Source organism: Myxine glutinosa, chromosome 7 (assembly GCF_964187855.1).
Source record: "Myxine glutinosa chromosome 7, kmMyxGlut1.1, whole genome shotgun sequence".
Classification (NCBI taxonomy): domain Eukaryota; kingdom Metazoa; phylum Chordata; class Myxini; order Myxiniformes; family Myxinidae; genus Myxine; species Myxine glutinosa.
In genome coordinates, this window is record NC_136267.1 from 96136552 (window position 1) to 96163417 (window position 26866).

Sequence of the window (26866 nt, forward strand, 5' to 3'; positions counted from 1 at the left end):
GTAACTGCAAATGTCTATCTGTCTGTCTGTGTCTGTGTTACATATATACATTCCTACACCTCTGGATGGATTTCGACCAAATTTGTCACAAGTAAACGGTTGTACCGGCCAGGTTTAAGCGGGGTTGGAGGCTTTCAGCTGCCAGGATATCCCTGGGTAAAATGATAGGGTATATTTCCTCATTGTTGCAGTTTGTTTGAATCGCGCCACCTTTTGTGAAATTTAGTACCACAGGATGGATTGAATTTCCACAGACAACTAACTGCCTGTCTGACTGTCATCTTCTGTGGTTGTTCTCACCACCACCATGACCAGCTTTTCCCATCACTGGGGATGGGTACATTTGCTAGTGTTACGTGCTCCTCCCCGACCCCCTGGTCACGGTGTACCTCCAAACCCCGAGAGGAGCCACGGCAGAAAAATGTGTTATTCCGTGTCAAAATCAATATTGAAACCACACCAATGGTTATCAACAAACAAATAATGTATTAAAAATCACACAGGAATAACGATACAACAATGATAGCAATCAACAATACAATCAACACATCTTATGATAGTACCATCCGCTAGGGTAAGATAACTTGCTGTGCTCCAAGTGAGTGAAAAAGAACACTCCCCAATGTCTCTATAACTCAAAACCACACCAATAGAGGATCTCGCGAGATCTTGGAGACGGCGGCAGGGATTTTCGAAGCTCCACACGGTCTCCACGTTTTTCGAAGTTAAGTCTGTTCACAATTGTATTTTGTCGAAACTGTATTTATCTTTCGGTGTGTGAAGTTATTGTGTGCAACTTTGGTTGTTTCTCGGTGTTTATCTTTCATAAATTGATCGTCTGTTTGCCGTGTCGTGTCTTGAGGCCTTGTACAGTGTGCACTGTATAACCTTGAGGCTTTGTTTTTCTCTCAGCGGTCCGTCTTTTTGTGATCCAATAACTTTCGTTCTCTGTATTCCCAGTCTTTTCACCCATAGCCTACTTCCTTGTGTAAATCTCAACTCAAAAAAAAAAAAAAAAAAAAAAAAAAAATTTTCCTTCTCTGTTCTCATTCGTTTATTCATTCTTATTCGTTCGTTCGTTCTTCGACCACGTGTTTCTCCCCCATTTCCCCAGATAGTTTTCACTCATTAACCTTCAATGTTTACACTTTCCCCTCAAGTTATGTATTCCGTCATATTTTATAACACCTTTTTCTTCTTCTTCTTTAAAAGGCTGCTTTCGACCTGCTCACCAAATCAATTCATCCCAAAAAAAATATCCATCTCCTATAGTGCCTTTTTTCTACATTCCCTAAACTCTCCTGCACTCCATCCTCCATCCAGCGTCCTTAAACGTATTTTTAACTCGAAGGTCACAAGAAACTCATTTTGCAATAAATGTTCGTTTCCCATAAATCGTACACTTTCAAAAATCCAATCTCACCCCTCCCCTCCAAATCTTCCCCATAACCCCTCCCCTCCAAATCTTCCCCATCACCCCTCCCCTCCAAATCTTCCCCATCACCCATCCCTTTCAAATCTCCCCCCTTGCCCCCTCCCTCCTAAACTACCCCCTCACCCCTCCCCGCCAAGACGCCCCCTCGCCCCTCCCCTCCTAGACTCCTGCCTCACCCCTCCCCTCCAAATCTCCCCCATATCCCATCCCTTTCAAATCCCTCCCCTTGCCCCTTCCCTCCCAAACTCCCCCCTCACCCCTCCCCTTCAAATCTCCCCACCCTCATTGCTTCTCAATTTCCCCCCTCTCACTCCCCCTCCTCAAAGCGTCCTCCCCGCTTCTTCCCCCTTCAAACTCTCACCTCCATCTCCCCCAACCTTCTGCCTCGCTCTTCCCCCTCCTCAAATAACACCTCATTGTGGCTCACCCAATCACCATCAAACCTTTTGTCCGCCCCATCCTTCCCTTTCTCCGAGCTATTCTGAAATCTCTGACACACCTTCAACAGCTCTCCCTACCTCTTCCACCTCTTCCACATCTTACCCTACCCCTCCTCCCCCCTGTTCTGTATCTGATGCTCCCCCTTCCTCTTCATTAACGGTATGGACCTCAAACATCCGGGGCCTTAGTTCAAACTTAACTGATCTCTCCATACAGGTTGCTTCTGTCAAACCAGACGTGATCTGCTTAACAGAAACTTTCCTCCTTTATGATGTCTCTGATTCCATAGTATCTCTCCCGGGCTACTCCCTCCTCCGGTATGATAGACCTGAGCCTCGTCCTGGAGGCGGGGTTGCTATCTTTATCAAAAACTCTCTTCCTCACTCGCCCTGCACTGCACTCTCTCCACCTCACCCCCAGGAATACCTCTGGCTACGGCTTCCCCTTCGCTCCCACCTCTTGTTCATATGTGTGTTGTACCGTCCACCAAACAGTGATGACTCAATCTACATCTCGCTGTCTGATGATATGGACCAACTTCTATCTACTCATCCCAACTCTCTCTTCCTCATATGTGGTGATTTCAACTGTCATCATGCCAGTTGGCTGGGTGTGGGTACCTCTCTCACCAGCCATGGCTCCTCAGCAAAGGACTTCTGCGACTCACTGGGACTGACACAATCTGTCAATTTCCCGACCCGGATCTCAGTCAACGGAACATCTTCTCTTCTGGACTTGGTTATGACTAACTTCCCTGAAAATGTCTGCTGCTCTTCTTCTGCTCCGATCGGATCATCTGATCATGTCCTTGTTAAAGTGGACATCTCTCTGACCATCCTCAGGGAGCCTGCTCAGCGTCGACGAGTCTGGCATTTCAATCAGGCCAACTGGCACGGTCTTCAAGCAGCCATCAATCATCTGGACTGGTCTCCCATCTCTACCACCTCTGACATCAACTCATCCTGGGAATTCTTCCAAAGTAAATTGATCTCTCTCATGCACAGATTTATCCCATCTCGTCTTCAGTTGTCATACCCTTCCTCCCGTCCATGGTACACGGAATCTTGTGGTGAGGCTGTTGCCCAGAAACAACTTGCCTTCGTCTCCTGGAAAGCAAATCCAACGGAAGGAAATCTCATTTCCTTTCACAAAGCCCGAAACAAGTGTGTGTCCACCCTCAGGAGAGCCAGGAAACAATATCTCTCCGTTCTCAAGACCGAACTCTCTTATCTGTCTCCCTCTTCCAAATCCTGGTGGCGTCTGGTCAAATCCGTTTCTGGTGTTTGTTCCCCCTCCATCCCCTCCCTTACCTCAAACGGCTACACAGCTGACTCCGCACGTGAAAAAGCTGAATGCCTCAACTCTGTGTTTGCCTCTAAATCTTGTGTCCCAAACCCATCCCTCTCTGTACCCACCATACCCAGTCGTACCCTGCTGCTCCTGGACTCCGTGTCCTTTCCTCCTGACAAGGTGGAAAAGTTTCTGTCAACCCTCGACTCTGATTCTGCAACTGGACCCGACGGCATCAGCCCACGGGTCCTAAAATCCTGCTCTGCTGCTCTATCTCACCCTCTCTCTGTTCTCTTCACCCTCTCTTTTGCTCAAGGTCAACTGCCATCTGCTTGGAAATCAGCCAACATCACCGCTTTGCACAAAAAAGATGCAAAAACAGATCCTAGCAACTACAGACCAATCAGCCTTCTCCCAATTATCAGCAAAGTCATGGAATCCATCATTGCTTCGGATATGAAATCTTTCCTCTTCTCCAATGGCTTGATCTCTGATCATCAATTTGGTTTCAGACCAGGTCACTCTACTCTGGACATGCTGCTTCTGCTGTCTCAACAATGGATGGAGGTCCTCAATGCCAAACAGGAAATTAGAGCTGTCTCCCTCGACATATCACGTGCCTTCGACACGGTCTGGCACCCCGCTCTGCTCACCAAACTCTCCTCCTTTGGTATCCATGGAAATCTCCACGCATGGCTGGCGGACTTCCTCTCTAGTCGTCGTCAACGTGTGGCCCTGAATGGGTTTCTCTCATCTCCTCTTCCTGTTCAGGCTGGAGTTCCCCAAGGCAGTGTTCTGGGCCCCGTGCTTTTTCTGGTCTTCATCAATGATCTCTCTGACTCTCTCGAAAATCCTCTCTATCTCTTTGCTGATGACTCCACTCTCTGCCGCTCCATTCCTCTTCCCTCAGATCGGCAGTCTGCTGCCTCCTCACTCTCTGAAGACCTGGACAAAATCACAGACTGGTCAAACAAGTGGAACATGTCTTTCAATCCTGACAAATCTCACACTCTTACTATGTCTCTCCGAAAAGATCGACTGGACAACCCTCCCATCTACTTTCTCAACAATCCTCTCCAAGAAGTTCTGTCGCTCAAGATTTTGGGTCTCACTATCTGCCATGATCTTTCTTGGGAAAACCACATTTCCAAGCTGGCCTCCAAAGCCAGTCGCCGACTGGGCATCCTCCGTCGTGCGAAGTCCTTCCTCGGCACACCTGAGCTCCTCACCACATACAAGGCTTTCATCCGCAGCTCAATGGAATACTGTTCTCCCCTATGGGCCGGTGCTCCTGCCTCACACCTAGCTCGGCTTCACGCTGTTGAAACCAAAGCTTTCAGAATTATTGGAATCTCCCGCGATGAAGCTATCTCTGAGGGCCTTTCACTCACTCACCGCAGGCAGGTAGGTGGTCTTTCTGTCTTCTACCGACTCCTCTCCGGCCTTGCACCCCCAGCTCTCTCTGTGCTCTGTCCCCCAAATATTCCTACAGGTCGCACAAGATCTGCCAGCAACCCTCTGATGGTTAAACTGCCGAAATCTCGGCTCTCCGCTCACCTTCACTCTTTCATTCCTCTTTTCTCCCGCCTCTGGAACAAACTCCCTCACTCCCTTCAATCCCACTCCTCCCTCCAGGTCTTTAAAACAGCTGTTCACCACCATCTCTTATCTTCCCCCATCCAAAACCTTGATCTTTTCTACCCCCGCTAATTCACCCCAGATCCACCTTGTTTGAAATTCCAACTTCTTTCCTGGAAGTCCTGGCAGTGTCCATATGTTTTATACCTCTCCCACCGCCCCCTTCCCACGCCCCCCCCCCCCCAAGCCCTCGCCCTCTCTCAGATCTCTCGATGTCTCCATGTCTCTCGGTCCCTGCTCTCAAATGTTGTGTTTATGTCCTTCCCCCTCTCTCCCCATCTTGTCTACCGCTCCCTATGTTATATGTTTTATGTGTCGGTTTGTCTTTCTGTGTGATTAATGTTCGCTCTTTCACGAGCCTCGACCTTGTATACAAAAAAAAAAAGAAAAAAAAAAAGTGATCCCCTCCAGCGAGTGTCAAAGCGAGATCAAATCGAAACCCGAACCCCGTTCAGATGATGGGCCCGGTCACACTGCCAAAACAGCTCACAGGCGTAGGCGGCCGAAGCGGCATAAAGAGTCACGTGGTCCAAAACCATGTCGGGCAAACTCACGGAGGAATGGGAAATCCAAAGGCGCCCTCCAGATATGAACGTTCACTGTTCAGTCGGCGAACCGCAAATTAATCTTCAAACTCTGCGTTGCGCACACACATCCCTGACAGAGAACAGGATGGTGACAGAACTGACGCGTAGCAAAGACCTTTTGCGATGAACAAAGCACGAGGGTCAAAATGGCCGACGGCTCGTACTTGTCGAAACGACCCGGCGATGATTCGTCAGAATCCCAACGCTAAACCTGACCACGCAGGTTTCTCAATCCCAGTGATAACACCTATCGCAGGAATTCCTTTCAAGGAACTCAAAGTTCACTCGCGACTTTCGTTCGACAATGCTCGCTACGGAGCTTGAAGCGACTCGCTTCTTGTCCGACTTCACTCGCCCCGCCTCCTTTCTCCCTCTCCTCTTCTTCCTCCTCTTCTGGTTCCCGATCCGGTTTCCTGTTTCATTTAACATTAACATTAACATTTTTACCTTGTGACAATAATAATGGCTATCTCCCTCAAACAATAATAATAATACTACATAGAACCAGAAATGTTTCAAGGGGATGAAAACCACAACAACGGAAGTGACGAATCCGTAACACTAGTTCTACATATAATTTTGTCTGCTCCTTCCGTATTCGCTTTATTGTCCCCCGTTGCTCAGCGGAGTGAAAGGGGGACTATGGCTTTCCCCTCCGTCCGTGTGTCCGTCCATCCGTGCGTGCGTGCGTAAGCGCGTAAGCGAAGGACCGCATTCGAATTTGGTGTGTGGGTGCAACCCACGTCAAAATCCAAGATGGCCACCGCCATGTATGTCTGAACCTTGAGATGAATATCTCGAAAAATAAGCAAAGTACCAACTTCTAATTTGGTGTGTGGGTGTATCTCGGCATAAGGAAGAACGCTTTTGAAAATTGGGTCGCCACGTCAAAATCCAAGATGGCCACCACCATATATATGTCTGAACCTTGTGAGCGAAATATCTTGAAAAATAAGCGAAGTACCAACTTCTAATCTGGTGTGTGGGTGTATCTAGGCACAAGCAAGAACGCTGTTTAAAATTGGGTCGCCACGTCAAAATCCAAGATGGCCGCCGCCATGTATGTCTGATGCCATGTATGTCTGAACCTTGTAACCTGCATATCTTGAAAAATAAGCGAAGTACCAACTTCTAATCTGGTGTGTGGGTGTATCTAGGCATAAGGAAGAACACTATTGAAAATTGGGTCGCCACGTCAAAATCCAAGTTGGCCACCGCCATGTATGTCTGAACCTTGTGAGATGAATATCTCGAAAAATAAGCGAAGTACCAACGTCTAATCTGGTGTGTGGGTGTATCTCGCCATAAGGAAGAAGGCTATTGAAAATTGGGTTGCCACGTCAAAATCCAAGATGGCCGCCTCCATGTTTGTCTGACCCTTGTGAGCGAAATATCATATCATATATAGCATGTTTTCTGCGTGTTCCACTTTGTCAACTCATCACTTCCCCGACGGGGGACCTAGGCGTAACGCTTGTTCTAAAGGGTTCGTGCTGTCGTGGAATAATACAAATTGTACCAATGGAACTGCAAGCTTAAGTTCCAAGTCCTGCTTAAAGGCACTTTTATAATTAAATGGATACAACATTTTGCAACTTTGAAATCTTTGTTCCAAATAAATATATTAGATTCCCAACAGACGCTTAAAATGCAAAATGGTCAAAATGAATAATATATAATTCTGCTTTTTACTTCACCCTCCCCTCAACCCCACCCTCTTCACAGACGGTTGGAGGAAAATGGCAGCCAACAAAGGAAAAAGTCAGAACACTGCGCTTCACAAGGTGATAATGGTGGGGAGCGGTGGTGTCGGGAAGTCTGCACTCACCCTTCAGTTCATGTATGACGAGGTGAGCTTTGGTGACGCATTTTCTGGCTGGAATACCCATTCCCACATTGTGACGTCACTACAAGTTTTTCACAGTCAGGGGTTGATATTTGTTGTTGTTGTTTTTCACACATGCATAAGTCAGTAAAGGACTATGGTTGGTTGGCTACATTTTTGCAAATGTCTGTATCCGCAAAACTTTGACAAGGGATGAAATCAAAACTAAAGCTGAAACTGTTTCATTTTCATTGTACCCAGCTTGTTCAGACCATGCTCTCCTTCCCCAGCTCTTGCTCTCATTCTTTCCCTCACCCTTCTTCCTTCAAGTAACCCTCTATTGTTTCCCTCTATCCTGCTGTTGGTGCAGCCCATTCATCTATCTATAATTCCAGCAATCTCTGTGTGTGTGTGTGTGTGTGTGTGTGTGTGTGTGTGTGTGTGTGTGTGTGTGTGTGTGTGTGTGTGTGTGTGTGTGTGTGTGTGTGTGTGTGTGTGTGTGTGTGTGTGTGTGTGTGTGTGTGTGTGTGTGTCTGTGTGTCTGTGTGTGTGTGTGTGTGTGTGTGTCTGTGTGTCTGTGTGTTTGTTTGTTTGTCTGTGACCGCTGTTTCTCGACAACAACGGGTCCGATATACTTGCAACTTGCCAGGTATATTGCTGGGGACCCGAGGATGTGCCTTTTCAAGGTTTGAAATTAATCGGACAAGTAGTTACCGAGCTATGTCCAAAAAACGATTCAACCAATCAGAGAGCAGCGAGCTATCACGTGTGCCGAACGTGGCGAACAGACTCTGCCTCGGACGGCACATTTGAGAGCGTATTCATTTATTTCACAACTATGTTGGCGCTATGTTGGCGTTAAACTATGTTTTAAAACTAATAAAAACTAATTTGCGATTCTTTCGCTTTCCTGCGCGTTTGGGCACGCTATGGCGATTTCTTTACCAAACTCCGCAAGCCGTTCGCTTTGGACCAAACCATTTCATGTAAATAGAGGGGGGGGGGATTGTCACCGTACTCGCAAGCCGTTCGCTTTGGACCAAACCATTTCATGTAAATAGAGGGGGGGGGATATAATTTTAGATATAGATATAGTACGGGCATGCCCTAGTATGAAGAAAAAGCTCAAATAAATGCACCGGTGAGAGAAAGACAAAATAATTGAGACATTGTTCCCATTGAATTACTATCATTTAAAAAAATTCTTAAACAAAGTCTATGTTCGTGAAAGAGCTAGAACACACAACAACAGGACAGAATGAGCACAGTGTGAAAGTGGGGAACTACACCAACAGCAGGATAGAGGGAAACAATAGAGGGATACTTGAAGGAAGAAGGGTGAGGGAAAGAATGAGAGCAAGGGCTGGGGAAGGAGAGCATGGTCTGAACAAGCTGTGTACAAGTTTAAACCCAGCAAGGAGGGGCCTGAAAGGAAAGAAAGGGGAAAACCAGGGAATGAACAAAAATGGAAAGGGTGGGTGGAAGAAGAAAGTGCAAGTAACCAGGAAAAGGAGAGGAGGGTTGTGGCTAATTCAGTTGATTGGACATGATTTAGAAAGAAACACCTTTCTAGATCAGATCCCACAGTTGACAGTGCATGTTGGAGCAGAAACCAGAAAGTTCAAGGAACTGTGAGTAGAACTCAGATAGAATTGTGAGGAGGCATAGATCTGGGGAAGGCTATAAAACAATTTCTAGTGTTGAAAGTTCCCAAGAGCGCAGTGAGCTCCATCATTAGGAAATGAAAAGAATATGGAACAACCCAGACTCTTCTTGGAGCTGGCCGTCTGACCAAACGCAGCAACTGGGCAAGAAGTACCTTGGGCGGGGGGGTGACCAATAACCCAATGACTACTCTGACAGAACTACAGAGTTCCTTGGCTGAGATGGGAGAACTTGCTGGAAGGGCAACAGTGTCTGTATCACTTCACAAATCTAGGCTTTATGGGAGAGCCGCCAGATGGAAGCCACTCCTGAGAAAAAGGTACATGACAGCCCACCTGGAGTTTGTAAAAAGGCACGTGAAAGACTCTGAGCATGAGGTAAAATATTCTGTGGTCTAATGAGATGAAAATTGAACTGTTTGGCCTGAATGCAAAGCGCTACGTCTGGCAGAAACTGAGCACAGCTCATCACCCATCGAACAGCATTCCTACCGTGAAGCACGGTGGAGCCAGCATCATGCTATGGGGATGCTTTTCAGCGGCAGGGACTGGGAGATTTGTGGGGGGTGGAAGGAACAATGAATGGAGGAAAATACAGGCAAATCCTTCAGGAGAACCTGCTTCAGAGTGCAAAACACCTTAGATAGTGGCGAAGATTTACGTTCCAAAAGGACAAAGACCCCAATCGTACAGCCAAAGCAACACTGGAATGGCTTCAGAACAAGAATGTGAAAGTCCTTGAGTGGCCCAGCCAAAGTCCAGACTTTAATCCAATTGAGAATCTGTAGAAGGACTTTGAATATTGCTGTTCACCGACGCTCCCCATCCAACTTGACAGAGCTTGAGCAAATCTGCAAGAATGGGAGAAACTCCCCAAATCCATATGTGCAAAGCTGAAACGGACATACCCAAGAAGACTCGAAGCTGTAATCACTGCCAAAGAGACGCTTACACAAAATATTGACTCGAGGGGCTGAATACTTGTCTAAATTAGATATTTCTGTATTTCACTTTCAATAAATTTGTAAAAAAAAATAATCTAAAAACATGTTTCCACTTTGTCAGTATGGGGTATTTTGTGTAGATCAGTGACAATTTAAAAAAAAATTTAATCCATTTTAAATTCAGGCTGTAACACAACAAAATGTGAAAAAGTCAAGGGGTCTGAATACTGTTATGTTGGTGGGGGTAGGGGGATATATAGATTTAGTTAGATCTGCATAGGTAGGTGCTCAGATGTTGTGAAGAAGAAGAAGAACCATCTCTATGTAAACAAGTTGGGGACCTGTCTAGCCCGGTTTGTCGGAGTACGCTACGTATCTGTGTCCCCACCAAGAGGGGGCGGGGCATGTTAAGTAGTTCTAGGGTTTATGCTAATTCCCCGGTGTGTCTTCCCCTCTGTGATCATTCTGGTGTCCCTTATGGCGATACATCACATATATTAGTTAGACCCAATAGCGCACCACATTAATGAAATCCCCCCTCACAATGACTGACCGGACGAACAAACAGCAAGCGACCACGCACTTGGGCTGACAACACCGACAGGGCAGCAAACATCGAACAGGCAGGCTGAGAGACACACCCAGGCAGGCTGAGAGACACACCCAGGCAGGCTGAGAGACACACCCAGGCAGGCTGAGAGACACACCCAGGCAGGCTGAGAGACACACCCAGGAAGGCTCGTGACTGGCCGGGGGGAGGGGCGAGCAACAACCAGAGCACCGATTGGAGAGGAAGGGAAGGTGAAGGACATGCCACACAGATTGGCCATCAACCGATGATGTAACACCAAGGGCACGAAACGTCACCAACAAGCGACGCGCTCATTGGAGGAGAAGCGGCGGGACGTGAGGAAGGCGCGAAAAACTACGAGTAAACGACGCACTGATTGGCAGAGAGAGAGACCTGACGTCAGACGCCGAGGGATAAAACAACTCGCTCGCCAGAATTTTAAAAGCTTCTCATTCGTGGATTCTTCCTGGCCGGACCTCCTTCTCTCTCTCTTCTCTTCTTGCCTTCTCGCTCCCGTTTGGATCTTGTCCCATGCGATCCGAAGATTGCCTTGCTCGTTGGCCGATGACGAACGTTGGAAAGACGTTGGAGCACCGACGATTCTCTTTCCTGGCTTTCACGTGCGAACGGCGAGCGCACGAGCCGCAACGCACTGTGGCCGTGCCGAAGCCAGGAGAACATTACACGCTCGCTCGCTTGGCGCATCAAGGCCTGGTGAACGGGGGCGCGGGGAGGCCTGCTTCGCACCAACACCGATTCCTGACTGCCAGACAAAGCTAAGCCAACACAAATGCGCACACAACGGTTTCTTTAATTATATTCCCCTGTGCATGTATTTGAAGTGAGGCGTGCGGGATCCCGATTTAGGAGCATTATATATTTATCGTCACGTCCATTGTTCTCGGGTTCCGAATAATAAATCGTTTATTTTTGTAGATAAAAGCCGTTTCTCGTTCGAGTTACTTTGCAGGTTTGAAGACTGCCTGGCAAGATCGTGTCAGATAAAAGGTTCCCGCTTCTTCTTCCTCTATCTTTCCTCCCCCGTGCATATGTATTCTCGGGTTTGTGCTAATTCCCCGGTGTGTCGTCCCCTCTGATCATTCCGGTGTCCCTTATGGCAATACATCACATATTGTTGCGGGTTTGCCATAAAAGCAAACCCCCCCCCCCCCCCCCCCATCGTTAATTGCACGACAGCATGTATCCTGCAGTGGTTAGTTATTTCTTATTAAATGTAAAGATTAACTCCCCTCCCAATGTTTCGCCATCCACACCAATATGCGTCGAGCTTGGCAGGAATTCAAACGATGTGCAGGTAGGCGTGGCTAAAGGAACCACCCACGTCACCAGCAAGTGACCAATGAGAGATCGAGGACGGACAGAACAACCAATCAGGTCTGGACTTTGCGCCGGCAAACTTTGACCAATGAGAGATCGAGGATGGGCAGAACAACCAATCAGGTCTGGACTGAACATTCTAGGGAGCTTTGCCACCCAATATAAACCGACGCCCATTGCATTTCGGGGGGCTCGCTGATGAATCCTGGCTCGCTGATGAATCCTGGCTCGCTGATGAATCCTGGCTCGCTGATGAATCCTGGCTCGCTGATGAATCCTGGCTCGCTGATGAATCCTGGCTCGCTGATGAATCCTGGCTCGCTGATGAATCCTGGCTCGCTGATGAATCCTGGCTCGCTGATGAATCCTGGCTCGCTGATGAATCCTGGCTCGCTGATGAATCCTGGCTCGCTGATTAATCCTGGCTCGCTGATTAATCCTGGCTCGCTGATTAATCCTGGCTCGCTGATGAATCGTGGCACGCTGATGAATCGTGGCTCGCTGATGAATCGTGGCACGCTGATGAATCGTGGCTCGCTGATGAATCCTGCCTGGCTGCTGAATCCTCGCTGATGATCCTCGCATGATCTCCTTCCTCTCTCCCTGATCCGGCCGACCTGCAAGTGTTCATCTCTCCCACCATTGATCTTGAAGCTGGCTGTCTGACGTGCTGGTTCACCTTTCCTGCACTGAAGTTCGTCGTTCGTGCTGACTTTGAGGTGGCGATTCGTCCTTCGGACCTTACTTCACCAGCTGCATGTCCGAATCGAGGATCAAACCGCACAGCCGCGGCCACCCTTGAGTTGGTCCCTGGACGTTTCCATCAGTACGAGAATAACGTGTGTGTGTGTGTGTGTGTGTGTGTGTGTGTGTGCGTGCGTGTGTGCGTGCGTGCGTGCGTGCGTGCGTGCACCCGTTGGGTTTGATTAGGTAAGAATTGAAAAGGCTGCCTCTCCGTCTCTTTCTCTTTGCCTTCTTCTCTTTGCCTTCACTTAACTGATCTCTCCATACAGGTTGCTTCTGTCAAACCAGACGTGATCTGCTTAACAGAAACTTTCCTCCTTTATGATGTCTCTGATTCCATAGTATCTCTCCCGGGCTACTCCCTCCTCCGGTATGATAGACCTGAGCCTCGTCCTGGAGGCGGGGTTGCTATCTTTATCAAAAACTCTCTTCCTCACTCGCCCTGCACTGCACTCTCTCCACCTCACCCCCAGGAATACCTCTGGCTACGGCTTCCCCTTCGCTCCCACCTCTTGTTCATATGTGTGTTGTACCGTCCACCAAACAGTGATGACTCCATCTACATCTCGCTGTCTGATGATATGGACCAACTTCTATCTACTCATCCCAACTCTCTCTTCCTCATATGTGGTGATTTCAATTGTCACCATGCCAGTTGGCTGGGTGTGGGTACCTCTCTCACCAGCCATGGCTCTTCAGCAAAGGACTTCTGCGACTCACTGGGACTGACACAATCTGTCAATTTCCCGACCCGGATCTCAGTCAACGGAACATCTTCTCTTCTGGACTTGGTTATGACTAACTTCCCTGAAAATGTCTGCTGCTCTTCTTCTGCTCCGATCGGATCATCTGATCATGTCCTTGTTAAAGTGGACATCTCTCTGACCATCCTCAGGGAGCCTGCTCAGCGTCGACGAGTCTGGCATTTCACTCAGGCCAACTGGCACGGTCTTCAAGCAGCCATTAATCATCCGGACTGGTCTCCCATCTCTACCACCTCTGACATCAACTCATCCTGGGAATTCTTCCAAAGTAAATTGCTCTATCTGATGCACAGATTTATCCCATCTCGTCTTCAGTTGTCATACCCTTCCTCCCGTCCATGGTACACGGAATCTTGTGGTGAGGCTGTTGCCCAGAAACAACTTGCCTTCGTCTCCTGGAAAGCAAATCCAACGGAAGGAAATCTCATTTCCTTTCACAAAGCCCGAAACAAGTGTGTGTCCACCCTCAGGAGAGCCAGGAAACAATATCTCTCCGTTCTCAAGACCGAACTCTCTTATCTGTCTCCCTCTTCCAAATCCTGGTGGCGTCTGGTCAAATCCGTTTCTGGTGTTTGTTCCCCCTCCATCCCCTCCCTTACCTCAAACAGCTACACAGCTGACTCCGCACGTGAAAAAGCTGAATGCCTCAACTCTGTGTTTGCCTCTAAATCTTGTGTCCCAAACCCATCCCTCTCTGTACCCACCATACCCAGTCGTACCCTGCTGCTCCTGGACTCCGTGTCCTTTCCTCCTGACAAGGTGGAAAAGTTTCTGTCAACCCTCGACTCTGATTCTGCAACTGGACCCGACGGCATCAGCCCACGGGTCCTAAAATCCTGCTCTGCTGCTCTATCTCACCCTCTCTCTGTTCTCTTCACCCTCTCTTTTGCTCAAGGTCAACTGCCATCTGCTTGGAAATCAGCCAACATCACCGCTTTGCACAATAAAGGTGCAAAAACAGATCCTAGCAACTACAGACCAATCAGCCTTCTCCCAATTATCAGCAAAGTCATGGAATCCATCATTGCTTCGGATATGAAATCTTTCCTCTTCTCCAATGGCTTGATCTCTGATCATCAATTTGGTTTCAGACCAGGTCACTCTACTCTGGACATGCTGCTTCTGCTGTCTCAACAATGGATGGAGGTCCTCAATGCCAAACAGGAAATTAGAGCTGTCTCCCTCGACATATCACGTGCCTTCGACACGGTCTGGCACCCCGCTCTGCTCACCAAACTCTCCTCTTTGGGTATCCATGGAAATCTCCACGCATGGCTGGCGGACTTCCTCTCTAGTCGTCGTCAACGTGTGGCCCTGAATGGGTTTCTCTCATCTCCTCTTCCTGTTCAGGCTGGAGTTCCCCAAGGCAGTGTTCTGGGCCCCGTGCTTTTTCTGGTCTTCATCAATGATCTCTCTGACTCTCTCGAAAATCCTCTCTATCTCTTTGCTGATGACTCCACTCTCTGCCGCTCCATTGCTCTTCCCTCAGATCGGCAGTCTGCTGCCTCCTCACTCTCTGAAGACCTGGACAAAATCACAGACTGGTCAAACAAGTGGAACATGTCTTTCAATCCTGACAAATCTCACACTCTTACTATGTCTCTCCGAAAAGATCGACTGGACAACCCTCCCATCTACTTTCTCAACAATCCTCTCCAAGAAGTTCTGTCGCTCAAGATTTTGGGTCTCACTATCTGCCATGATCTTTCTTGGGAAAACCACATTTCCAAGCTGGCCTCCAAAGCCAGTCGCCGACTGGGCATCCTCCGTCGTGCGAAGTCCTTCCTCGGCACACCTGAGCTCCTCACCACATACAAGGCTTTCATCCGCAGCTCAATGGAATACTGTTCTCCCCTATGGGCCGGTGCTCCTGCCTCACACCTAGCTCGGCTTCACGCTGTTGAAACCAAAGCTTTCAGAATTATTGGAATCTCCCGCGATGAAGCTATCTCTGAGGGCCTTTCACTCACTCACCGCAGGCAGGTAGGTGGTCTTTCTGTCTTCTACCGACTCCTCTCCGGCCTTGCACCCCCAGCTCTCTCTGTGCTCTGTCCCCCAAATATTCCTACAGGTCGCACAAGATCTGCCAGCAACCCTCTGATGGTTAAACTGCCGAAATCTCGGCTCTCTGCTCACCTTCACTCTTTCATTCCTCTTTTCTCCCGCCTCTGGAACAAACTCCCTCACTCCCTTCAATCCCACTCCTCCCTCCAGGTCTTTAAAACAGCTGTTCACCACCATCTCTTATCTTCCCCCATCCAAAACCTTGATCTTTTCTACCCCCGCTAATTCACCCCAGATCCACCTTGTTTGAAATTCCAACTTCTTTCCTGGAAGTCCTGGCAGTGTCCATATGTTTTATACCTCTCCCACCGCCCCCTTCCCATGCCCCCCCCCCCCCAAAGCCCTCGCCCTCTCTCAGATCTCTCGATGTCTCCATGTCTCTCGGTCCCTGCTCTCAAATGTTGTGTTTGTGTCCTTCCCCCTCTCTCCCCATCTTGTCTACCGCTCCCGATGTTATATGTTTTATGTGTCGGTTTGTCTTTCTGTGTGATTAATGTTCGCTCTTTCACGAGCCTCGATCTTGTATACAAAAAAAAAAAAAAAAAAAAAAAAAAAAACTGTATATTTGGTTTTCTTTCAAACCTGGTCGGTTCGTATTTTCTCCATTGGCCTAGCATCATCCAAGACCGAATTTGGCTTGAATCGGGCCCATCAATCATGTGAGGCCACGCTGCTTTCCACACCGTGCAAATCCGCTCAGCACGTAATAAGGTGTATGGGAAGTGAGGGTTTAACCACCGATTTCTTTGGCCGCGGGTCTCGAAGGTATTTGGGATTCCTTGACCAGCAAACTCTTTGGCGCGTGGTTGGGAGATTGGCGGTTGAAGTTGCTTCGCAACCCGTCGACCACGAGTTTAGTTGCGGCCGGCGGCCTGTGGACCCGGAGTTTGAGGGGGGAGCGGTGTCATAAACTCCCATTAGTACGTCGACAAACCCGGGATCTTTTCGATCAGGTGGTGGCGATCAGGTGGCGATCTCGCGAGATCACGGCGAGGTCACGTCTTTTCGAAGCTGCTCCATGCGCTCACGCTTTCGAAGCGAAGTGATATTTCTCAATTGTGTTTTTGTCGAGACTGTATCTATCTTTCGGTGTATGTACCTATAGCGTATCTTTTGGAAAATTTTCGGTGCTAATTTTTCGTACATGTATACACAATCGTCGGTTAATGGTATCGAGTATTCTGCGGCCTAGTACTCGTAGGCTTAGACTACCGTACCGTCTCCGACCATGTGGTTTGTTTTTCTCTCAGCGATTCGTCGAATGCGCTGAAATTATTTTCGTTCTCTGTTTCGTACCAGTCGTTCACCCCGTACCTCCTTGTTTAATATCTGTACTCACAAAAAAAAAAAAACCCCCAAAAAATATTTCCTTCCCAGGTCTTATTCGTTTATTTGTTGTTCTTTTTGTTCGTTCGTTCTTCGTTCGCGATCACGCGGTTAGAAATGTATAATCTCTCCCCTGAACAACTATTTTCTCTCATATATTATAACACCCTTTTCTTCTTTTCCTACAAAAGGATGCTTTCGTCTTGCTCACCAAATCTATTCATTCCAAAAAATATATTTAATACCATCTCTTACAGTTCCTCCTTTCTACATTCCCTAAACTATCCAGAACTCCATCCCTCCTCCAGTGTCCTTAAACGTATTTTTGACTCGAAGGTCTCAAACTCATTTTGCAAAAAATGTTCGTTTCCCATGAATCGTACACTTTTCAAAATCCAATCTCACCCCTCCCCTCCAAATCCTCCCCATCACCCATCCCTTTCAAATCTCCCCCCTTGCCCCTTCCCTCCCCTCCCTCCTAAACTCCCCCCACACCCCTCCCCTCCGAGACTCTCCCTCGCTCCTCCCCTCCTAAACTCCCCCCACACCCCTCCCCTCCGAGACTCTCCCTCGCTCCTCCCCTCCTAGACTCCCCTCTCACCCCTCCTCCTCAAAGCATCCTCCCTGCTTCTTCCTCCTTCCAACTTTCACCTTCATCTCCCCAAACCTTCTGCCTTGCTCATCCCCCTCCTCAAATAACACCTCACTGTGCCTCACCCAATCTCCATCAAACCTTTTGTCCGCCCCATTCTTCCCTTTCTCCAAGCTATTCTGAAATCTCTGACACACCTTCAACAGCTCTCCCTACCTCTTCCTCCTCTTCCACATCTTATCCTACCCCTCCCCCCCCCCTGTTCTGGACCCGATGCTCCCCCTTCCTCTTCATTAACGGTATGGACCTCAAACATCCGGGGCCTTCGCTCAAACTTGACTGACCTCTCCATACAGGTTGCTTCTGACAAACCAGATGTGATCTGCTTAACAGAAACTTTCCTCCTTCATGATGTCTCTGATGCCTTGGTATCTCTCCCAGGTTACTCCCTCCTCCGGTATGATAGACCTGAGCCTCGTCCTGGAGGTGGGGTTGCTATCTTTATAAAAAAACTCTCTTCCTCACTCGCCCTCCACTGCCCTCTCTCCACCTCACCCCCAGGAATACCTTTGGCTGTGGCTTCCCCTTCGCTCCCACCTTTTGTTCATATGTGTGTTGTACCGTCCACCAATCAGCGATGACTCCATCTACATCTCACTGTCTGATAATATGGACCAACTTCTATCTACCCATCCCAACTCTCTCTTCCTCATATGTGGTGATTTCAATTGTCACCATGCCAGTTGGCTGGGTGTGGGTACCTCTCACCAGCCATGGCTCTTCAGCAAAGGACTTCTGCGACTCACTGGGACTGACACAATCTGTCAATTTCCCGACCCGGATCTCAGTCAACGGAGCATCTTCTCTTCTGGATTTGGTTATGACAAACTTCCCTGAAAATGTCTGCTGCTCTTCTTCTGCTCCAATCGGCTCATCTGATCATGTGCTTGTCAAAGTGGACATCTCTCTGACCATTCTCAGAGAGCCTCCTCAGCGTCGACGAGTCTGGCATTTCACTCAGGCCAACTGGCATGGTCTTCAAGCAGCCATCAATCATCTGGACTGGTCTCCCATCTCTACCGCCTCTGACATCAACTCGTCCTGGGAATTCTTTCAAAGTAAATTGCTCTCTCTCATGCACAGATTTATACCATCTCGTCTTCAGTTGTCATACCCTTCCTCCCGTCCATGGTACACGGAATCTTGTGGTGAGGCTGTTGCCCTGAAACAACTTGCTTTCGTCTCCTGGAAAGCAAATCCAACGGAAGGAAATCTCATTTCCTTTCACAAAGCCCGAAACAAGTGTGTGTCCACCCTCAGGAGAGCCAGGAAACAATATCTCACCATTCTCAAGACCGAACTCTCTTATCTGTCTCCCTCTTCCAAATCCTGGTGGCGTCTGGTCAAATCTGTTTCTGGTGTTTGTTCCCCCTCCATCCCCTCCATCCCCTCCCTCACCTCAAACGGCTTAACGGCTGACTCCGCACGTGAAAAAGCTGAATGCCTCAACTCTGTGTTTGCCTCTAAATCTTGTGTCCCAAACCCATCCCTCTCTGTACCCACCGTACCCAGTCGTACCCAGCTGCTCCTGGACTCTGTGTCCTTTCCTCCTGACAAGGTGGAAACGTTTCTGTCAACCCTCGACTCTGATTCTGCAACTGGTCCTGACGGCATCAGCCCACGGGTCCTAAAATCATGTTCTTCTGCTCTTTCACTCCCTCTTTCTGTTCTCTTCACCCTCTCTTTTGCTCAAGGTCATCTGCCATCTGCTTGGAAATCAGCCAACATCACCGCTTTGCACAAAAAAGGTGCAAAAACAGATCCCAGCAACTACAGACCAATCAGCCTTCTCCCAATTATCAGCAAAGTCATGGAATCCATCATTGCTTCAGATATTAAATCTTTCCTCTTCTCCAATGGCTTGATCTGTGATCATCAATTTGGTTTCAGACCTGGTCACTCTACTCTGGACATGCTGCTTCTGCTTTCTCAACAATGGATGGAGGTCCTCAACGCCAAACAGGAAATTAGAGCTGTCTCCTTTGACATTTCACGTGCCTTCGATACGGTTTGGCACCCTGCTCTGCTCACCAAACTCTCCTCCTTTGGTATCCACGGAAATCTCCACGCATGGCTGGCGGACTTCCTCTCTGGTCGTAGTCAACGTGTGGCCCTGAATGGGTTTCTCTCATCTCCTCTTCCTGTTCAGGCTGGAGTTCCCCAAGGTAGTGTTCTGGGCCCTGTGCTTTTTCTGGTCTTCATCAATGATCTCTCTGACTCTTGAAAATCCTCTCTATCTCTTTGCTGACGACTCTACTCTCTGTCGCTCCATTCCTCATCCCTCAGATCGGCAGTCTGCAGCCTCCTCACTCTCTGCAGACCTGGACAAAATCACAGACTGGTCAAACAAGTGGAACATGTCTTTCAATCCTGACAAATCTCACACTCTTACAATGTCTCTCCAAAAGGACCGACTGGACAACCCTCCCATCTACTTTCTCAACAATCCTCCAAGAAGTTCTGTCGCTCAAGCTTTTGGGTCTCACTATCTGCCATGATCTTTCTTGGGAAAACCACATTTCCAAGCTGGCCTCCAAAGCCAGTCGCCGACTGGGCATCCTCCGTCGTGCGAAGTCCTTCCTTGGCACACCTGAGCTCCTCACCACATACAAGGCTTTCATCCGCAGCTCAATGGAATACTGTTCCCCCCTCTGGGCTGGTGCTCCTGCCTCACACCTTGCTCGGCTTCACGCTGTTGAGGCCAAGGCTTTCAGAATCATTGGAATCTCCTACGATGTAGTCAACGCCGAGGGCCTTTCACTCACTCACCGCAGGCAGGTTGGTGGTCTTTCTGTCTTCTACCGACTCCTCTCCGGCCTTGCTCCCCCAGCTCTCTCTGTGCTCTGTCCCCCCCAATATTCCTTCAGGTCGCACAAGATCTGCCTGCAACCCTCTTATGGTTAAACTGCCAAAGTCTAGGCTCTCTGCTCACCTTCACTCTTTCATTCCCCTTTTCTCCCGCCTCTGGAACAAACTCCCCCACTCCCTTCAATCCCACTCCTCCCTCCAGGTCTTTAAAACAGCTGTTCACCACCATCTCTTATCTTCCCCCATCGAAAACCTTGATCTTTTCTACCCCTGGTAATTCACCCCAGTCCTTGCAGTGTTCATATGTTTTAATCCTCTCCCACCTCCCCCCAAGTCCTCCCGATGTCCCTGCTCTCAAATGTTGTGTTTGTGTCCTTCCCCCTCTTCCCCCTCTCTTTTGTGTCCTTCCCCCTCTCTCCCCATCTTGTCTGCCGCTCCCCTTGTTTTTTGTGTTTTGTGTGTCGGTTTGTCTTTTTGTGTGATTAATGTTAGCTCTTTCACGAGCCTCGATCTTGTATACAAAAAAATAAAAAAATAAAAAAATCTGAAACACATATATTAGTTATGCCCTATAGCACACCACACTAATGAAATCCCCCTTCACAATGACTGACCGGAAGAACAAACAGCAAGCGACCACGCACTTGGGCTGACAACACCGGCAGGGCAGCAAACATCGAACAGGCAGGGTGAGAGACACCCAGGAAGGCTCGTGACTGGCCGGGGGGGAGGGGCGAGCAACGAGAGCACTGATTGGAGAGGAAGGGAAGGTGAAGGACGTGCCACACTGATTGGCCACCGACCGATGACATAACACCAAAGGCGCGAGACGCTCTGCCAATCAGTGCGGAGGGCGCGAAACAGCACCAACAAGCGACTCACTCATTGGAGGAGAAGCGGCGGGACGTGAGGAAGGCACGAAAAACTACGAGTAAACGACGCACTGATTGGCAGAGAGACCTTCCTTTGGACACAGGTGCAATTTAATTTGATTTAAAAAATTTATTTATTCATTTATTCATTCATTCATTCATTCATTTTTATTAGTTTGTTATTCTGTCTGCCTGTGTGGCAGTCAGGCAAAATTAAAAATCATTCTAAACAGGAAACTTACTGTTTTAAGGATGTCATAAAGGACTCGTATAACTGCCACGAATAACTAATATAATATGTTAAATAAGGTGGTGTAAAAGACACCATCAATGGCAGTAAACTTCCTGAAATTTTTTTTACGACCTTTAAAATGTTTTATTTTTATTGAATTATATAGTTGAACAATGTAGAACACAAATCGACTTTGACTCTTTCCAAACCCTTAAGTTTAGCAGAACTTGGGCAAAACATTACGACATTTTGCATCATCTCAACCAATCAAATTTGCCGCTCATAGACCCGGCCCATGTCCCTGTTTTTCATGAAAGCATGAGGTAATGTGTTTTATGGACTCTAGTTTTTTTTTCTTTCTGTGATTAAGTTTGTTTATATGAAGTTGCAAGCTACATTATCAAAGTAGCTGGCAACCTTTTGGGGACTAGCTTGTTCTCTACCTTGAACGAGCTACCTTTTCAAAAACATCTTCATTGGAATCACAACCTAGTCTTGTGTGAGCGAGTGAGTAAATTTTCAACAGCCATTTGTACTAACAAATGTAGGTGTGAACCCTTTTCTCTAATTAGTTGCTCTTTGGGTCTAATTCCATTTGCGTAGTTTGTGGAGGACTATGAGCCAACAAAGGCCGACAGCTACAGGAAAAGTGTGGTTCTGGATGGGGAGAAGGTGCAGATCGACATTTTGGACACTGCTGGACAGGAAGACTATGCTGCCATCCGTGATAATTACTTCCGCAGTGGGGAGGGCTTCCTCTGCGTCTTTTCCCTCACAGAGCACGAATCCTTCAACGCTACTACCGAGTTCAGGTATGTATGCTGGAATTGGTGAGAATGGAAGGTGCCAGAGTTTTTGCTCAACTGGTTCTTCCATTACCTGGGTTCAGTTCCTGTTGCTCCATATTCCCATTCCCTTTTTTTCACTGTTGCTCTGCTGTTTCCCTTAGATCCACTGTCAGTCTGTAAACCTGCTTGTCTCTGGCATTTGTCAATTCCAACCTTGTACCCATTCCTTCCACATTCATGAGCCTTGACATATAAAAAAGCTGCAAAGAATCGCTTGATGCAAAGAATAATTTTTCTCCTGCATTGAAAGCATTGTCAAAATAGTTACCTCCGCCACCATAGGTGGACCGAGGTTAAGTTTTCACCCCTATCTGTTTGTTTGTTTGTCTGTGAACAGGATATCTCAAAAAGTTGTGGACGGAGTCGGATGAAATTTGGTGGAGAGGTTGGGTATGCGACCTGGACTAAATGATTAAATTTTGGTGAACATCAGGATCTGGATCTGAGAATTTTAAAGTGATTCTTCACCATTGAGAGATTGGGCCAAAAATGATGGATAGCATTATGTCTTAAAGATGTGGTTGGATTATAATAAAACGAGGCGGATGACTTGGTTAGGTGACTATAACAATCCGATTAGATTTTGGTTCGGGTCCAGATGCAGATACTTTCGGCTTTTGAACCGATCTGTGACCAGCACAATTTTTCTGGGGGGAAACAAAATGCTGAAGAAAGTAGCCATTCCTTCTTCCCTCATTCCATCATGTGCCGTTAACATTACAATTTTGGCATGCAAGCCTCACTGTGGAAAGTGTCAAGTACTATCACATGCTCACCGACGATATATTCGGATGGCATTGAGTTGTGCATTTACGGATGCCGCCCAGGGAGCAGATTTTGCGAGTGAAGGAAGATGAGAGCGTCCCCTTCCTGCTCGTGGGAAACAAGTCGGACCTTGAAGAAAGGCGGCAGGTTCAAGCAGAGACCGCACGCGAGCGAGCGGAATGCTGGGGGGTCTCATACGTTGAGACTTCTGCCAAGACGCGTTCCAATGTGGACAAGGTGATGTGGCTTTGACGTATACATTCTGTGGACAATTTGAATGAGAAAATTCTACATTTTGTGCGAAAAGGTTTGGCTATAGTGACACTAAATAAGTTGCCCATAATAGGGAGTTTTACTTTACTTCTCTCCATTGGCTCAATGGATTTTTATTTTTGTTTATTTAATTTTTTATGTCCTTTAAAACGGGATTGTTCACCAAAATTGGCATTTGTTCACCAAAAATGACTACTATTACACACCTAAGTTTGGATGATCTTTATTACATTTTGATGACCCTTCCATTTCCTGTTTACTTAGAGCTCGCAATGACGATGAGCCGTGAGTTCCGGTCATAACTGGTCCACAACACTCTGCCCCTTCATTTCTCTTGCAGGTGTTCTTTGACCTGATGCGTGAAATCCGCAAGCGGAAAATGGATGACGGAAAACAAAAGGGAGGTCAAAGGGTAGCTACGAGTAATAGTTTCATGGATCGGCTGCGTGAGCGATGTTGTATGCACTAGCTTTTACTGCGAGATGCAAACACCCTTGCATTTGAAAACAACGATTTCTGTCTGTACACACGTCACTCTATGCCCCTCTCCCACCCCCCCCCCCAACCTCTTTCTATCGTACCACATCTCTGTTTTGTAATACCTGAGTAAAGTCGCACTTGCCAGCAGTAATGGCCGCTAATTCGGCAACAGGTTCAACACGGTGTCGGCACCAGTACCGCTCTCGGAGCATCCTTGTGAGTTCACACCACCTGCTGCGTGAGAGTGTTCGCTTTACTTACACATTGGTGCTTAAACGTCTGTTTGTGTTTAACATTTTGAAGAATGGAAGGATTGCAAACAGATAATCTTTGCCCAGTTAGAAACACTCATTGATATTTGGCTATTGTCACCCTGTGGTTTGGCTGTTGTCATTCCAGTCCATGAAGCTCTCCAGTTGCTGTCCTACTATTTTGCTATAACAAATGCACGCGTGCGTTGTAGTAATTGTATACTGCACGTGACGCACTTTCAACTTTATTTTGGTGGGATTTGCATCCCTTCATCTGTTTTTTTTTTTTTTTAACCAGAGTGCACTGTGCACCCTTACTTGTACTGTGCCTCAAAACTGCACGTTTGCTTTTGAAGATGCGGGGGAGTTCCACTATATATATATATATATATATATGACGTCACTTTTGCCCAATTGACCCTTTGTTTGTTTGTCACCAAGAAAATGTATTCATAATACATTATATTGGTCTTGAACACAGTACAGCTTTCCAATTGTAAATGCTTTAAAAATTCATTATCGTATTGGTTAATAGGGAAAGCTTGTCTTTTGACGTGAACGTTATGTTTACTGCATTAGTGAGGCAGTGATGTATTACTAAAAAAAAAAAAAAAAATTTCTTTAATTGAGAACGAGAACCAAATTATGACTATCCAGCCTGGTGATGTTGGATAGATTCCTATAGCCTCCCTTTCCTGTTATGCTGTGATAAAGATTTCCACTTTGCTTGAATGTCGCATTCATTTCACTTTTGGTCTCGATTTGGTAAATAAAGCGTTGGAACGTGCCGAACTAGCCCACCTCATACATAACTGTATGTATGCTCTTTGCGGTATCCGAAACAATACTCAGATCATCCAAAATGACACTTGGATGTATTGAACGGCCTCAAGAAGGCAGTTCCACATGTGGGAGAAAAGAGAAACCAGTTAAGGTGTTCAGTTTTGAAGGCTGAATTTTGCACGTTTAACTGGGGAGGGAGTTGCTGGAAGAACATGTGCATTCTGGAGTACAATGGGAGGGTCAGAGGGCAGTTAAGAAACAGGCCATCAACCTGTTTGTAACATGAGCAACAGGCCTTGTATTCTGGCCTCATTGCTGGAAATGAAAATTATGCAAAGTGATGTGTCCACCGATTCCAGGAGAGTCATGTGATGCCGGGGTATGAGCCTTTAGCGGCGAGCAATACTCCATTGAGTTGTGGCTAAGTAGTTCTGTTTTTAATTTTTTTCAAGCAGTGGGTTTTAGTTTGGATTCACAATCCATCAATTATACTGAATGGGGGAAGAGGCTCCAGGGTGGGTCACGTGAGACAAAGCATTAGGATTAGCCACAAAGGGTAAGGGATTCTTTTTCCACAACCTTTAGCGAAGTCTTTCTCGGTCTTCCCCGTCCTCTACTTCCTTTTACATTCATTTCCATCACTCTTCTCAACCAGTCACTTTCATCCTTCCTCAACACATGACCAAACCATCTCAACCTGTTCCTCTTCACAGCATCCATCACAGGCTCTATTCCCATCATCTTTCGCAATTCATCATTTGTCTTCCTCTCCCTCAACGATACCCCGCACATCCACCGAACCATTCGCATTTCCACCCTTTTCAGCCTTCGTTGCTGCTCTACGTTCATTACCCATGTCTCGCTCCCATAAATCGTAACACTTCTCACACATGCAGCATACACCTTTCCCTTCAGCTTCAACGACACTCCCCTCCTCATCAGCATGCCACTCAGTTCCCGAAACCTCTTCCATGCACATCTCACTCCAGCAACCGTTGCCGAGTCTGGCTTTCCTAGGCAGCAAAATGTTTTCACACCTTCCAGCTTCACGCCATCTCCAAGATCCAATTCAACATTTCCTCCATCTGCAGCTCCCTCTGTGCACACCTTACACTTGAATGTAGCTGCCACACTGGTTGATGACCCTCTCAGACCACTACATTTTTGATGAACCCGCTCAGTGCACATTGTACATTGAATGGAGTTCACTCCGACACCCTTCCTGCACACGGCCACTTCCCTGTTCTTTCCACCTCACCACATGCTTTATCACTTGCCATGACCTTCGTCTTTCCGATATTCACCTTCAGACCTTTTGTCTCCTTACAATCCTTGCACTTGTTCATCTTCTCCTTCAGTCCATCCATACTTTACGCAATCAACACCAGATCATCTGCACACAACAACTCCCACGGTAAACCCTCCTTTACATTCCGAGCCAGCACCTCCATCACGGCTACAAATAGTAGTGGACTTGGTACCGACCCTTGATGGACTCCCACCTTCACCTCAAACTCACCACTGTTCCCGTCCTTCGTCCTTGCAGCTGTGTGTGCTCTTTCGTACATTGCCATCACTACTCTGATGAACCATTCCTCCACTCCTAACTTCCTCAATGCCCATGTCACTACTTCACGTGGAACCCTATAGAATGCTTTCTCCAGATCAACAAACCCAAGAGACAACTTCTTCCCCTTCTCCATGTACTTCTCCTGCAACTGCATTACAATAAAAAGCGCGTCTGTCGTTCCTCTTTCTGGCATAAATCCAAACTGCATTTCGTTGATCTTGACTTTCTTCCTTATCCGCCTCTCCAACACCCTTTCTAATACCTTCATTCCATGCTCTAATAACTTTATCGCTCGGTACGAGCCACAGTCCAGAGGGTTACCTTTCCCCTTGTATAGAGGGACGAGGGTACTCGGTTCCCAATCCACTGGAATGCGGCCTTCTTTCACCACCAGATTGCAGATCTCTGTCATTCTCTTCACACCCCAATTTCCTGCTGCCTTCAACATATCTCTCACAACTCCCGTCGGCCCTCCCGCTTTTCTACTCATTGCTTTTATCGCTTCCTCAACATCCTTTTCAGTTATCTTCTCTACCGGTCCTAAAACTGGGTGACTCTATGTTGCCATCCCATTCATTCTCTGCATTCAACAGCATTTCCATATATCTCTTCCATCTTCCATTAATTCCATCTGGGTCCACAATGATTTGTACCACTTCATCCTTCAAGCAACTCACCCCCATCACATCACACCTGTCTTT

The 26866-nt window shown here is 47.4% G+C and overlaps 1 protein-coding gene across 1 annotated transcript in view; it reads left to right on the plus strand.

Moving 5' to 3' along the window:
- The window catches only part of LOC137431442 (ras-related protein Ral-A), a 39600-nt gene extending 15000 nt beyond the window's left edge, over nt 1–24600 (plus strand). The window contains exons 2-5 of the mRNA XM_068122764.2: nt 7117–7241; nt 21799–22007; nt 22871–23045; nt 23422–24600. Coding sequence (XP_067978865.1) covers nt 7131–7241; nt 21799–22007; nt 22871–23045; nt 23422–23550 — 624 coding nt within the window. The 5' untranslated portion in view covers nt 7117–7130 and the 3' untranslated portion in view covers nt 23551–24600. The remainder of the gene's footprint in view (nt 1–7116; nt 7242–21798; nt 22008–22870; nt 23046–23421) is intronic.
- The last annotated feature ends 2266 nt before the right edge of the window (nt 24601–26866 follow it).